Here is a 15,014-nt window from a genome sequence, read left to right on the forward strand (position 1 = left end):
ATTATCGGAAAGTTTGACCTTGCTCTTCTACGATGGGTCAAACTTTGCTAACCACACTTTTCGACCAGTCATGTGATTCGAGCAGCCTGAGTCGAGGAACCAGATTTTGGATTCGACATGATCATCTACATCTGCAGTCATAACCATCATATCTTCATAATCATTTGAATCTTGGTGTGCAAGGTCCACTCCTTCCTCTTTGCCTTTTGTCGATCCATTGTCTTTATTGTACCAACAATTCTTAGCAACGTGACCCCACTTTTCACAGTTATAGCATTTCGCATCTTTTTTCTCTTTGTCTTTATAATAAGAGTTTCCTTATCCTGTTTTCAAGGATTCAAAAGCCCTGTCATCGATCATGTGCTTTTGAGGGTCCGACTAAGACTTCTTACTCTGAGTCTTGTCTCATTTGCCTTTTGAACTTGTCGAAACCACCATTCTTCTTCCAAGCCTGAGTCTGCAGCGCTTGTATCGATTCTTGAACCATTTCCTTTCGACAATCCTAATCTCATGCGCCTCCAACGAACTAACCAAATCTTCCAGTTCATGATTTCAAAATTGTTGGATACTTGCATAGCTAAGATAACGTGATCAAAGTGAGAGGTCAACGTACACATTACCTTCTCAACTATCATCTTATCAGTTAGGGTTTCACCACAACCCTTCATGAGATGGACGAGATTCTGCACTTTCGACACATAGCCTGCTATATTTTCATATTCTTCCATCTGCAGCATTTCATAATGCCGTCGCAAAGTCTGCAGTTTGACTATTTTGAGTTTCTCACCTTCTTCATAATATTTGACAAGAATATCCCATGCCTTCTTCGTCGATTCAACATGAGAAATCCTATCGAAATTCTCCGAGTCTACAGCCGATTGAATGCAAAACGCTGCCTTACAATCTTTCTTCTTGGCCTCCTTGTTCGTGACTCTCTGAGCATTAGTTGCGTTCTTAGCAAGCTCAGGGACGTCATTAGTAACCACTTCAAGAGTATCATGAAAGTCAAACAGAGATTGTGTCTGTTTTCTCCATCGAATCCAATTTTTACCGTAAAGAATTGGAAGAGAATTCAGAATATCGTTGGTGTCATTCATCTTTGCGGGAAATGTGATTAACAACCCAAGATCACTAGCGTGTGATTCTTAAAAACACGATCAAGAATCTAATCGGGGCTCTAGATGTCAATTTGTTAGTGCATGAGACACTTTTGTGAGGAGAGAAAAGATAGAGAGTATGAAAATAAAGATTCTATTATTGAAGAATGATTGTGATACAAACTGATTTACATATGTATGTATTTATATACAAAGTTACTTGAATACTAAATAACAAACTATAACAAACTAAGTAACAAATTTTAAATCCTAATCATCTTTAACTTGTGCCTCACACAACTTAAATCATATCTTATATCTCAACATTGACAACATAATCAAAAAAAATAGTGCCATATACGACTATAAAATCTCTTGTGTGGACGATACTTAAATTGATACAAATTAGAATTCAAATAAAAGTATAAAACTTAACAATATTGATATTAGTTGGTTGAGATAAGTTTTACAAACAATTATATAGTTATTTACATCGACATTTTATATTTTTTATATGTAAAGAAATTATGCATAGAAAAACTCAACCATGTGTAAAATATAAAAGTAAAATAGGATAACCTATTGATAAGTATGAACTAGTGTGTGAAACAATTTAAAAATGTAAAAATATCGCGGCTGAATAAAAAAATGGAAATACGAAAAAATCAAGAGTGAAAAATAATCAATTAAAATTGTCTCTTTAAATCATCCAAAATAAAAATTATATATTAAATAGTTTAAATGTGCATTTTGTTAAAATAAAAATAGCGTGCTGATAATTTTCAAAAATTGGATAAGAGAGGAAATGAAAAGAGATTTTCCTAAAAATTTCGATGAAGTTTCGGCGTGGGCTCCAAAATTTGATATTAAAAGGATGGTATGCTCGTCATTCTCTGCCATCATCATCAGCCCATGTAATAGGCTGATCACACAGAGAAAATCCTAATGCCATTACCAACCAACAAATCTTGCACATTTTCCAATTTCTTATCACTATAATAATAATATTCTCCTTTCTTTTCTTTCCATAAGATGATGCTAAAGATAAAGATTGTGCAAACCATAGTGGCAGGGTTAACGTTTTTGTTGGGCTTATTGACCAACCTATTGTTGAAAATGCATAGGCAGCAGAACCATAAGGCTCATTCTTCTCAGAAACTCCAGAAGATGATGATGATATCTGAATTAGATTCTTCTTCTTCCTCCGAGGTTGATGATGAGAGGTATGGTCTGAGCTGGAGGTTGGCGGTGGAGACCAATAATAATGTGCGACCGTGGAAGACGGTGCCACCTTGTTGCTATAAACATGTTGAAAATTACATCCTTGGCGGACAATACGAACTTGACATGAACACCATCGTAGATGAAATTATTTTCTATGCAAAATCTCAAATACCCGTTCCTGGTCATAAAGATGCGTGGATTTTAGATGTGGATGATACATGTATCTCTAATATTCCTTATTACAAAGATAAGCGATTCGGGTATGTATATGTATATGTATATGTATATATGCTTTGTTCTGCTTCTCTTCATTAACATGATTTGATTCTGTTATGTATAAATATATTTTCAGATGCGAGCCGTTCGATTCGACTATGTTTAAGGCATGGATCAACAAGGGAATGTGTCCTGCGAATCCTGTGGTACTGAGATTGTTTAAAACGTTGATACAAAAAGGTTTTAAGGTGTTCTTACTAACGGGTAGATATGAAGGAACCCTCGCTAAAATCACTATGGACAACCTACATATTCAAGGATTCATCGGATACCAACGCCTTATTTTGAGGTAATATTGAAAACTAATTTTCATGTTTTTATCACGTAGTTATAGATAGCGACTTGAAAAAGGAAGGTGGAGTGTGTGAAAATGGATTTTGGTATTTATGTGTTGCGTAGCTTCGTGGAATCGCCCCTAAGATGTCGACGCCACAAATTCATTTTCAACTAGTACTAGACAACATGCATACGACTTTAGTTTCCTAAGTTAATCAATATGTGATATAACAACACCGAACATTGCACGTCTATAGAGTATTTATATATTAATTTAACAAAACCTATATACATAAATTAAAGGGTCTTATTGAAAGTAGAGAACAAGAGACATGGCCGGTTGGTTGGAAGTATTAAATAAAAAAGACAATCGTCAAAAACATTGGCATTTGGTGTGTAGTATTTTTATAAACGGCTAGTGGAAACAGGAAAGAAATTTCCTCCAACAGATAACAATGTTGTGTGCACATTTTCTAGTTCATGAAAAACACACACTAGAATCGGTCAACTCTCGTAAAAGTCTTGAATATCATGCTGCTGACGGTGCCTAATTTGGCTATGTAATGTTAATTCAATCAACATTTTGAAAGGTTCTTATACTATTAATTAACTTTTTGGGATTGAAAAAGTCTTACCTAAGCAGCTCTAATTGCTTTTTGGCAGGAGTGATGAATACAAAGGACAGAGTGCAGTGAAATACAAGTCATCCATTAGGAAGGAAATAGAAAAGGAAGGTTATAGAATATGGGGAAATGTTGGAGACCAGTGGACTGACTTACAAGGAGACTCTTTGGGGAATCGTACTTTCAAACTCCCCAATCCTATGTATTGCATTTCATGACACATCACTGCTACTACTTGTGTTGTACCAGTACTCAACAAACCAAATGGTTTGTTTTCCACAAATTATCAATCTTCCTGTTCGATAAATTGAGTAATCAGAGTCTAAATAAATGCGGAAATAAATGCAGATGTAAGGATGTATGTATTTAAAAACATGATTTTATTGAAAAACACTTACAAAAGATGATTACAAGAGTTGATGGCAAGCTTAGGGATACTCAATAGAATCTCTCAATTTTTAAATGTCCTTCACCACAAACTATCTTCTCTTATATAGAGAAGAAAAGCATACGGGCTTCAAATAAATTTCAAACCACCCTAAAACTATACAGACAAGTGGTTGACAAGACATAATAATGAAATACATAATCAAAGATAATATGACCCTTTAATGAATACAACAAGCCAAAAAATAACATGGTAGGATAAATGTCAGTTTATCTTCAGAAAAGTAATATGATTTTATCTTCTTCAGAAAAGTAATTTGATCTTATCTTCACACATCATCCTTATCCTTCGAGATTTGTAATTCCATAACAGTCATCTTCATTGTCATTCAAGTGGTCAGATGTGTTGGAAACACTATCACTTTCGGATAAAACAGACATAACATCTTTCAATTTATTTAAAAATTCATTATGACTGGTAGCAGCTGATAAATTGGCTAGTAACTTAGATCGATCCATAAGAAAATCAGTATCTTATGAACTAATATTGGTATTTTTGCAAAGGTTGGAATGAGTTTTACACCAGGTTTTCAACTTTGTTGTTGTTAGCAGATCTGGATTAAACTTAACCCACCATTTAATAGAAAATTTCTTAATTAATTGAGAAGTTAGACAATCTTGCCATAACTGCTCAGATGAAAAGGTCTAGGAGATAATCCAAGTAATCCCAAAAACTGCATAAAAAAATAATAAAGTCTTGTGTGAAGGACAAGTAGTAGCTGAGGTAAAGTCATTGAAGACTTTAGAAGCATAATTGAGGAAAATATCCATAGTGGGTCCAATGAGCTGAAACCATTGGATAAACCAATAGGAAAAGTTTAATGAAATATCTTTATTAAACCAAATAAATCAGGTATGGTTAAATGGTTCAATTGCTAAGAAATTGGACCATGCATCCATGTAATCCAGATAATTGTATGTTTGAGGAGAGTAAGACTTTGAGGAAAAAAATTCTTTTGTTGGGGGTTGCTTCCAAACTGATGAAGATAAAACCTTAATAATTTTGAATTTGGAGAACTTAATTTTTTATTTATCATTCTCATCATATTGATGAGTAAGAGAAATAGAATCAGTATCAACCAAAATAAATTCATAATATTCTCATGGTTTTAATAAGTCTTTCGGTAAAAAGAAAATTCCAAGAGGGAAAATTCTTGAAATAAATTGTAATAATGACGCATCTGAAAGACAGTACATAGGCTCCAAATGGATAATCGGTTCTGACATATTTTTGATAATAAAAGAAGATTTTGTAGAAGATGGGGGAGTGTAAAAAGCTAACTTTGATATGGGTTTACTTTGAGAAGATGGGGAAGTAGTAATTATTTGAGTAAAAGATAATGGAGATAATAGTTCAGGCTTAATCAAATGTCTGGGGGAAGAAGGTATTGGAGAAGTAATTTTTGTAATATATGAAGGTGATCCTAAAACTATGGATTTATTATTTGATGATAATGGAGGTCCATAATTATCTCTGGGATCATTCTGTTTCTTGCTCCTTTTTACCCTGTAAAAATTCTCGAGTTAAAAAATCTGGTAAAAAAATTTTAATTCCTTCAATATGTTCTATTTCAATATTAAAACATGATAGCAAAGATTTCCATCTGACAAAAATATGTTTTGAAACTAAATTTTTTACATCCTTCTTTAAAACACTCTTAGCAGCTTTGCAGTCTGTTTTTAATAAAAATAACTTTGAAAATAAATCATCTTGAAATTTGGTAATGCATAAAACAATGGCTAAAATCTCTTTCTTTATAGTACTATAATTTAATTGGGCTGGAGACCAAGTTCTAGAGTAATATCTAACAATTTGTTCCTTATCCGTGTCTGAAAGTAGTTATTTTAATATACCACCAAACCCTAGTTCCGAGGCATCTGTTTCAACAATAAGATTAACATTTGGATAAGAGATTCATAGGCAAGGTAATCTATTAACTATTTGCTTTAATTGGGTGACCCTTTTGATCATGGAATCATTTCAAGGTGGGGGATTCTTTCTAAGTCTCTTAAATAAAGGAAGACAGTTAGTTCTAAGATTAGGAATAAAGTATGAAACATAGTTATAGCTAGGTTATCAATGATGAAAGGATAAAGTAAAGCCAATAAAGGGGTTCCTAGAATAATAGTTTCTTCAATGTTTTTAACTAGAAGAAAAGAAGTTTTATAACATATTTGATCTTTACAGATCGTAGCATTGGATAACTTATATGACACATTTAATATGTTATCATTAGCTCCTCGTAAGGATTCTTTAGTTTTCTCGTAATATTGGGTTGGGATTAACCATTCTTGAATGCAGTTTAAATCTGCTCCCGCGTCTATTAAAGCAACTAGTTCAAAATTTTTATCCTTAATAATGAGATTTATTTTACTATACCATTTGTAAGATAACATCTTTTCTATTTTATTGATATAAGGATCTTCATTGGTTGCAACAATAACTTCTTCATTAGTTTCTTCATGTTTTTTACTAGAAGAAGCTAACTTATGCTAATTTTGAATAATCATGTAGCCTTGTAATTCTAAAAGTTTAAGTTCTATCTCATCATCCCGGGTTTTTAGCGTTTGAATTTCATTTTTTAAATTCTTAATTTCTTCTTGTAAGTCATTAACATAAACAGTTTTCTCAATGAGATTTTTAAATAAGTTCATAACATCTTTAAATTTTATTTTGTTAACATGCTTTTTACAAATATCGTTTTCATCAATAATATTTTTAATTTGTCTCATGAAAGCATTTTTACTTTCAAATTCTTTCATCTTATCTAATATTCCTATTAGGGTATTAGCTTGATGATTAGTGAGAACATTATTGCTTTTATTACAACTATTACAATTACAAAAGTCTATTCCTAAACATTCATCAGAATCAGAATTTGACTCCTCATAATTTTTAATTTGACGAATTTCTTTATAAGAAGATTCTTCATAAGATGAAGAGATGTCTTCTTCTTCCGAATTTAGCAAGATATTTTTTTAATGTAGATATCAAACTTTCTTTTAACTCCTCTGAAATATCTAAATTTCCTAATTGATTAATTTTCTCTTGCATCTTACACTTATTAGCATAATGGCCAAAACGACCATATTTATAATATTTAACATCTTTGTCTTTAGCTTTAGATTTAGCATAGGGTTTCCTATAAGGTTTCTTACCATAATTTTTCTTATAAGGGGCTTTATGAAATTTAGAGTTATCTTTGTAAGGTTGTTTCTTATGGTAACAAAAGTGTTTCTTACTTTTAATAGCAACCCTTTTATTCTTAGGGTTACTAGGAGCTCTTAAAGGAGTAGCTCCATATTGTTCGCAAAATTAACCCATTTCGCACCTATTACTCTTTTTTTATTTAATTTTTAACCTTATTTTGAAGTTTGTAATTAGTACAAATTTGTATACCAGTTTCAATAACATAATTAGATAATTCACCCACAGTTAACGACTGATAAGGAATAATTTCATTGAAATTTTGTTTAATATTTGTCTTAACCTTCTCAGCAAATAATCTAGGTAAGCCACTAATAAATCTTTCTTTCCAATAATCAGCAGCACCATTTGACCTAAGGCAGAGTTTAGAAAGAAACATGTCTCTATACCACCTATTTTCAGACATGGTTGGACAGTACAAATTTAGTAATTAGCTTGTTGCTCCTTGTTGGAGCTTTAAAGGCTCTCCTACAAAGAACTTGGTAATAACATACAAGAGAGTTGTAACACAAACAACTTCATTGGATTCTATTTTAACAACTAAGTTAATTTGGGTTTTGTCTTCAGGACTAAGGAGATTATCCCACCATCCTTTTAATTGCCCTGTAAACCCTATAACTAATATATCTTTAGTATGCTTGTCGGTGTTTTCTTTGAGTTTAAAAGTTGTAGCAGCCATAGTCATTTTTTGTATGGTATCTAACACTTATTTCTCAGAAGCACCGTCGATGTTCCATTCTACAATGGATTCTCCTTAATAACTATTTTCAACAAAACTACTTTTTCTTCAAATTACACATCAGCAAATGACGATCTAAGATAGTAGTTTCGAGTTTAGCTCTTGGGGATCTTCCACCTAACTTACTCACTATATTATCAAATTCTTCTTCCCGAGATAAAGTATTTATCTCTCATGAAGAATTTCCCATACTTAAGGTCCTTAATTTTTAACTAATTCTTTTATCTCATGGTTAGCATCACGACCTAAACTCACACCTGTTAGCTCTTGGGTAGAAGGAGTATGATAATGATATATAGGTCGGATAGGATCTATTTTAAAGGTTTTAACATCCTTAGGTTAAGGGATGGAGTTTTCTATTCTGTCTAATTGTTGGGCAATAGTGTGAAGTATTTGGTTTGAGTAATTCATCTGACTATGTAGATAATTTATAGCTTTCCTCTGTTCTGTAGGATTGACAATTGATTTAAAGAGAGAAGCCTTTATTTCTATGTTTTCTTTAGAAGGGGTAATTTTTTTGGATTCTAAAGATGGATGGATAGATTCTATTATATCTTTTTTAACAGTCTTCCATTTAGTATTAATTCTAACATTAGCATCTAAGTACATCTTAACAGCAAAAGGATTTTCTATCCCTTCTTCTAAGCAAAGTAATTCAAATCATGTAAAGAAATAAATATTAACCTCATGATTTTCTAAAAATTTGTAAACCTTTTGTAAATACATTTTAGTTTGATTTTTATAGTAAAAAATTATTCATACTACAGAATCTGCTACATATATATGTAGTAAACATGAAACCATTAATTTGTTAACTAGAAAGTTGTTAGAAAATCATATTAGAGAAGAATATCGTTATATCTATCTAGGATTAATTCAAATAGCTATAAAGCCTTTACATAAACTATGGCTAAACACACCTATTTTGTTAGTCCTTCGTGATACTCGTATTAAAGATTTTCATAACTCAACTATTGTTATAGTTGAATCTAACCTTAACGATTGTCCAGTTTACTTTAACTGTCATCCTAATGACTCTATGAGTTTAACGGATGAATTCACTGAAAACTCACTAGACGTTATTAGTAAAATTACCTATAATGTTTCTAATGTTAATTATAATTTTAAATCTCTTAAAACTACTCCTAGAAATGAAACATCTATTATTAAAGTCATTCTTAGTAGATCTAATGTTATGACCCCGAAAATTCTTACTGCTTCTGATATTATTGACAAATTCCCTCAAGAATGAATTTTGCAAGATGTGATTAAATCTGAAAAGATTGAAGTCATATATATATATATATATATATATATATATATATATATATATATATATATATATATATATGGGTAGCGAAACAGGTCATCCGCCCCGCTCCGCCTTAAACCCACCAAAAAAGTGGTAGGGAAGACAAACCTGCCAAGTGAAATTGGGCTTAAAAATCTAACACGCTCCGGCAAGACGATGATAACCTGCCCGACTATTTTATTTTTATCTTTTATTTTTTCAATTTTCTAATAGATTAATAAGCTTATTTTTACAAAATCTCAACCCAACCCGCCATTTTTTGGGGGTGCGCGGACCACAACCCGTTTTTCCACCCCTAGTAAAATCTTTAATCAAAATTAATCATTGTCGCCTAATGTGGCTTCCACTTGTCATAAATTTATGGGCCGATATAAATATTTTAGTCTAGAGTCACACATTACAAATGATTTTGGCTCAGGGTTTGCAGTCACGTGAGACACACCGGAGTTCTTAAATGAGACATAGCATGATAGATCTTGTGCTCGGAACGTAGACGAATTGGTCACGTCATGAGACTTCCTCTAATAGAGGTCACCTGCTACGATCCTTGATAGCACGGGGCAAAGCTGACTAAATCCCAGGAGAAAGCCTTAAGGCTTTGGGCTTTCGCTATGTCTAAAAGGTTATACATATCTATCTTTAGTGTTAGGTCAATCTATCACATTCACAAATCACAAACTAAAGACCTTGTCTTGGTATATCACTAGTATAGTCATTATTATTCTACTCTCAGTAAGTACAATTGGCGTGCATTGTGGGGTCCGATAAAGTGTTCTTGAGCCGCATCATTTAAATAAGAGTTTTTACTCAATCAGTCATTGTTTATCAATGGTGGCGACACACATTTCAGAATCCTATGAAAATCCAACAATAATAAGATGACGAACCTTCACCCCTCTCAGACAAAATTTAGGGCACTCTAGTCTCAAAATACTTAAAGTCGTCCCACATAGTAACATTTGATGGGAAGATCGTTTGGATTTTTTTTTGCAGGTATATGCTTTTAACAAGGACAACAACTTTTAATGATGACAACTAATGTCTTGTAATAAGTCAAGCATGAACGATGAAGCAGATAAAGATGTAAACCTAATCATTAGAGTTTGATGGACTTGACTATCCGATGATGGAAAATCAAATGGAATGTAATCTAAAGCCTCAACCCAACATACTCAAGCAAGTGTCCACACAAGTGAATTATATGTAAAGTCTTGAAGTACTAGAGAATCCTCCTAATTTAGTGGTGAGTGAACCTATTGTAAAAGCACAAGGACTTTATCGTAAAACTGCACGGCTAAAGCACACACACACTAAAATTAATTTCAAAATATTTTATAAAAAGAAAATACCTTCAAAATTATTTTGAAGTTAAGCCATATGAATTAGGAAATGTCAAAATAGCTATAGGTGAAATTTTTATCTAATTGATTGGGAGATTTGTCTAATCGATTAACTCAGTTTAAAATTGAGCCACAAGTGATTGAGACAATGTCTTAATGATGTTCAACGACTAGATATTTTTTCCTTCCTTTTATAAACTTACAATTAATTATATTTCAAACTTTTAATGGATTGTTAATATGTACCAATCGATTAGAATGTCATAAACAACTTTTATTGGAATTTCCTTTTTGAGCCGACATATGGCATATAAATAGTAGTCCCTTTTCTCATTTCAAATATCTAGAACCTTTTTTTGTCTCCTCTCTCTCTCTCTCTCTCTCTCTCTCTCTCTCTCTCTCTCTCTCTCTCACACACACACACACACACACACACAAGTTTTATTTAACTTTCTCTCACTAATGGTTTAGTCTAAGTGTTTTTGTGAGAAAAGTCCTTTTGTGAGTGAGGAGATAATTATAATTCTAGAAATGGTAGAATTGTAAATTCACCAAGAGAATCTTTTGTTTACACCTTGATTGAGTATTATATATTTAGGGATTTGTTTGAATTAGAAGTTAAACCCATTAAAAGATTTGGTCTAGGATTGTATAATCCAGTCCTAATTTAGGTTGAAGATCAACCTGTGATAGGATCTTCTAGGTTCTTGGTCAGCCCGTGATTAAAATCAAGACTTCTTGATAAATGAGGTAAAATTAGTTTAAGATTGAAATAATCAGGAAAATCTAATTAACCACTTAAAATAATATTTATAAACATTTTACTCATCAAATTAAATTATTTTCTAACCCATAAGATGAGTATTTTAGTGCTTTTTAGCAACAGGGTGCAAAAATTAACAATTGGGGATGCGGAAAATTAGAAATCCAACATAAGGCCCAAAGGAGGCAGAGCTACGAAAGCCCAGTCTGTTATCACATGTTGACAACCAATTTGAAAAGCTTGAAACAAATATTTCCAGATCAAATCCAATCTTACACTGCACCTCAATCAAATCAAATCCATGCATTTATGAAGATTGCACAAAATCTTAAGAAAACTAAAGATCTAATCGATCGGGTCTCTTAGCCAATCGATTAGGAGACACAAAAAGGAAAGATTTTAATTTTATTTTTGATCAGCATGATCTACATTAAAAGCTTGCCAAGAATATAAGCTCAAATCCTTAGATGACACACTATAAATAGGTATACTCTCTTCACTTTTTCTTGCATCTCATACTTTCTTGCATCTTTTCTTTTATGAGTTTTTTTTCTTCTTGCCATGGCCTACTCAAGGAAAAAATAAATAAAAATTCATTTCATTGTCGGGTTAATAAATTGGAAACAATAAGAAACAATGATAATCATATCCAAGAGAGTTTTCAACCATGGTTCCTTGATTCTAGTCTTTTGAAAAGCATTAAGCCCTACCACCAAATCTACCAGGTTTCCCTCAAATAACTTTTCCTAAATATACATGATAGGATCTTTCCAAATTTAGTAAAAGAATTTTACATAAACCTAAGACTTGTAGGATCTTATCTAAGAACATCTGTAAGAGAAGTTGAAATTTTTATTCACAAGGACCACTTTGGGAGAATCTTTGAGTTACCCTCAGAAGGGATGACCTACACTCTTGATAGACCAATAGGTTTCAATAACTTTAAGCACTTCATCGCCATTAGCCACATGATAATCAACCTCGTGGAAAAAAGAAAGTACCTTTCAAAGCCACTCATCTAAAACCAAAGGTCATAATCCTTCATTACCATCTCACTAGAATCCTCTTTCCAATGGTCATAAACCATGGGTATGTGATTATGGAAGATGTGGTACCTTTATGGATCATATCCCAATAAATTCCAACAAATTAGGTAGACGTAATATTCAACCACATGATCTGATGCAAGTGAAACTCATATGCAGGGCTACCCTATGGACCAATAATCATAATAATTCTAACCACCTTTAATGTTGATACCACAAACGAGATAGAAGACTCAACAAACCATAGGATCACCTACAATGCCCTAAAATACACGACAATTCACATCAAGCATAGAGATATATAAGAAGATTTGTCCTTTAAGGAAGAAGAAGATGATGAACCAACTGAGGATGAGAGCATCAAGACTGACAAAATCCTTAAGCTCTGTCAAACTATAACTGAGGATATGAATAAATTCATAGGAAGGAATGGTGAAACTCATGGCATAGAATAATCTCACTTATGTGTTTTCATCTTCTTTTTATTTTCATTTTTCTAGCAAACTTTAATTCAGTATCTTCCCTTCTTGTATTTTCAATTCCACAAAATTTCCTTTTTTGTAATTTGAGTTTCTTAGTAATAATATGAGTGTTTATTTTCTTTAAATGTATAAATTTCCCTTGTTCGCATATTTACTTCTCGCAAAGCATCTTTACCATCCTTATTGATTTTGACAAAAGGGGAGAAATATACTCTGAAGGGGAATATGGTAAACTCTCTTTAACTCATGGGAAGTTTAATCACTCCAAATATACATATATATATATATATATATATATATATATATATATATATATATATATATATATATATATATATATATATATATATATATATATATATATATATATATATATATTGTTTCTTTTACCACCTCTCCTGAGAGATGTGTTATCATCACCAAAAAAGGGGGAAATGTAGAACCTTATTTTGCATATATATGCTTTTAACAAGGACATCACATTTTGATGATGACAATTAATGTCTTGTGATAAGTCAAGCATGAATGGTTAAGTGGATAAAGATGCAAACCTAATAGTGAGTATTTGTCAAGTCTTGAAGTACTAAAGAATCCTCCTAATTTAGTAGTGAGTGAACCTATTGTAAAAGTATAATGAGTTTATCGTAAAAGTACATGCCTAAAACACACACACACACACTAAAATGATTTTCAAAATATTTTACCAAAAAAAATACCTTCAAATATATGTTAAAGTTCTTCCAGATGAATTAGGAATTGTCAAAATAGTTATATGCAAAATTTTGACTTATCTAATCTATTGGGACATTTGTTTAATAGATTAGCTCAGTTCAAAATTGAACCATAAGTGATTGGGACAGTGCCTTAATGACGTGCAACGACTAGATATCTTTTCCTTCCTTTTATAAACTCACAAACGTTTGTATTTCAAATTTCTCATCGATTGTGGATATGTGCCAATTGATTAGAATGTCATAAAAAGATTTTATTGGAATTCCTTTTTTAGCCAACCTTTGGCCTATAAATAAAGGTCCTTTTTCTCATTTCAAATAATCTAGAACCATGTTTTGACACATCTCTCTCTCTCTCTCTCTCTCTCTGTGTGTGTGTGTGTGTGTGTCTCTCTCTCTCTCTTAAATTTTTATTTAACTTTCTCTCACTAATGGTTTAACCTAAGTGCTTCTATGAGAAATTTCATTTTGTGAGTGACGATATAATAGTAATTCTGGAAAACGTATAACTGTAAACTCACCAAGGGAATTTTTTGTATACATCGGTTCAATATTATCCATTTAAGGATTTATTTGGGTTAGAATCTAAACCTGTTAAAAACTTTGGTTTGGGATTGTGTGATTCGGTCCTATTTTAGGTTGGAGATCAACTTGTGATAAAATCTCCAAGGTTCTTGGTCATCCCGGTATTGAAACCAAAATAGATTGATGTATATACCTTTCGACAATTCACTATATGAATATTCATTATCAAAATCAGAAGTATATACATTTGACGTTTCACCTTTCTTACGTGCCATCACACATAAGTTGGCATATTCATTATCCAAACTTAAGAAACAATCATGGGAGGAGATCTCATCCTTTCTTCCCACACGATACATGCTATATTGCCTTTGAAGCTTTTTCCTTTTGTCTTGTAGAATTCCTTATCTTTCTTTTTATGTTGTTTGGTGAGACTTTGACAAGAGATTCTAAAATGTCCTGATTTTTCGCACTCGTAACATGTGATATCATCATCCTTTTCTTGTATTCTTTCTTAGGAGAGTGAGTATTTTTGAAATTTACTAGGTCTTTGTCGGTATGCTTTAGCTTGTTTCTTTTTAAGTATTTATTGTGGCATGTGACGAATGAACTCATCTTCTCTTGTTTCAAAGCTTCTTCGTCAAAGTTATCAATTTCTTTCTTTGACTTCTTCCCTTTAGATGACGAAGCTTTCAAAGAAAGATCATGTTTCTCTTTTTTCTCTTTCTCTTTCTTTTTCGACTTTACTTTGCTATCGACAACTCGTTTCAGTTCATTTTCATGCTCGACTAATTTTCCAAAATGTTTTGTACTATCCAAAGTACTAAGCCGTTAGATTATTTTATATCGGTAACCTTTGGTTTCCACTCCTTGCACATGGATCTAAATATTTTGTTAGTACAATATTTGTTAGAAAATATTGTAC

The 15,014-nt window shown here is 32.2% G+C and overlaps 1 protein-coding gene across 1 annotated transcript; it reads left to right on the forward strand.

The window, feature by feature from the left end:
* Positions 1–1,609: 1,609 nt before the first annotated feature.
* LOC127120959 (acid phosphatase 1) lies at positions 1,610–3,900 on the forward strand. Its single transcript, XM_051051584.1, has 3 exons — positions 1,610–2,581; positions 2,674–2,886; positions 3,537–3,900. Exons 1-3 carry the CDS (start codon positions 2,130–2,132, stop codon positions 3,712–3,714), a joined length of 843 nt encoding a protein of 280 aa, XP_050907541.1. The 5' UTR covers positions 1,610–2,129; the 3' UTR covers positions 3,715–3,900.
* Positions 3,901–15,014: the final 11,114 nt, after the last annotated feature.

Source organism: Lathyrus oleraceus, chromosome 2 (assembly GCF_024323335.1).
Source record: "Lathyrus oleraceus cultivar Zhongwan6 chromosome 2, CAAS_Psat_ZW6_1.0, whole genome shotgun sequence".
In the NCBI taxonomy this organism is placed as follows: Eukaryota; Viridiplantae; Streptophyta; class Magnoliopsida; order Fabales; family Fabaceae; genus Lathyrus; species Lathyrus oleraceus.

Bases quoted from the DNA above. Each gene is read 5' to 3' on its own strand.
- LOC127120959 (XM_051051584.1), top strand. From the start codon at position 2,130: ATGATGCTAAAGATAAAGATTGTGCAAACCATAGTGGCAGGGTTAACG. The intron at 2,582-2,673 runs GTATGTATATGT...ATATATTTTCAG, and splicing joins TACAAAGATAAGCGATTCGG to ATGCGAGCCGTTCGATTCGA. The intron at 2,887-3,536 runs GTAATATTGAAA...GCTTTTTGGCAG, and splicing joins TACCAACGCCTTATTTTGAG to GAGTGATGAATACAAAGGAC.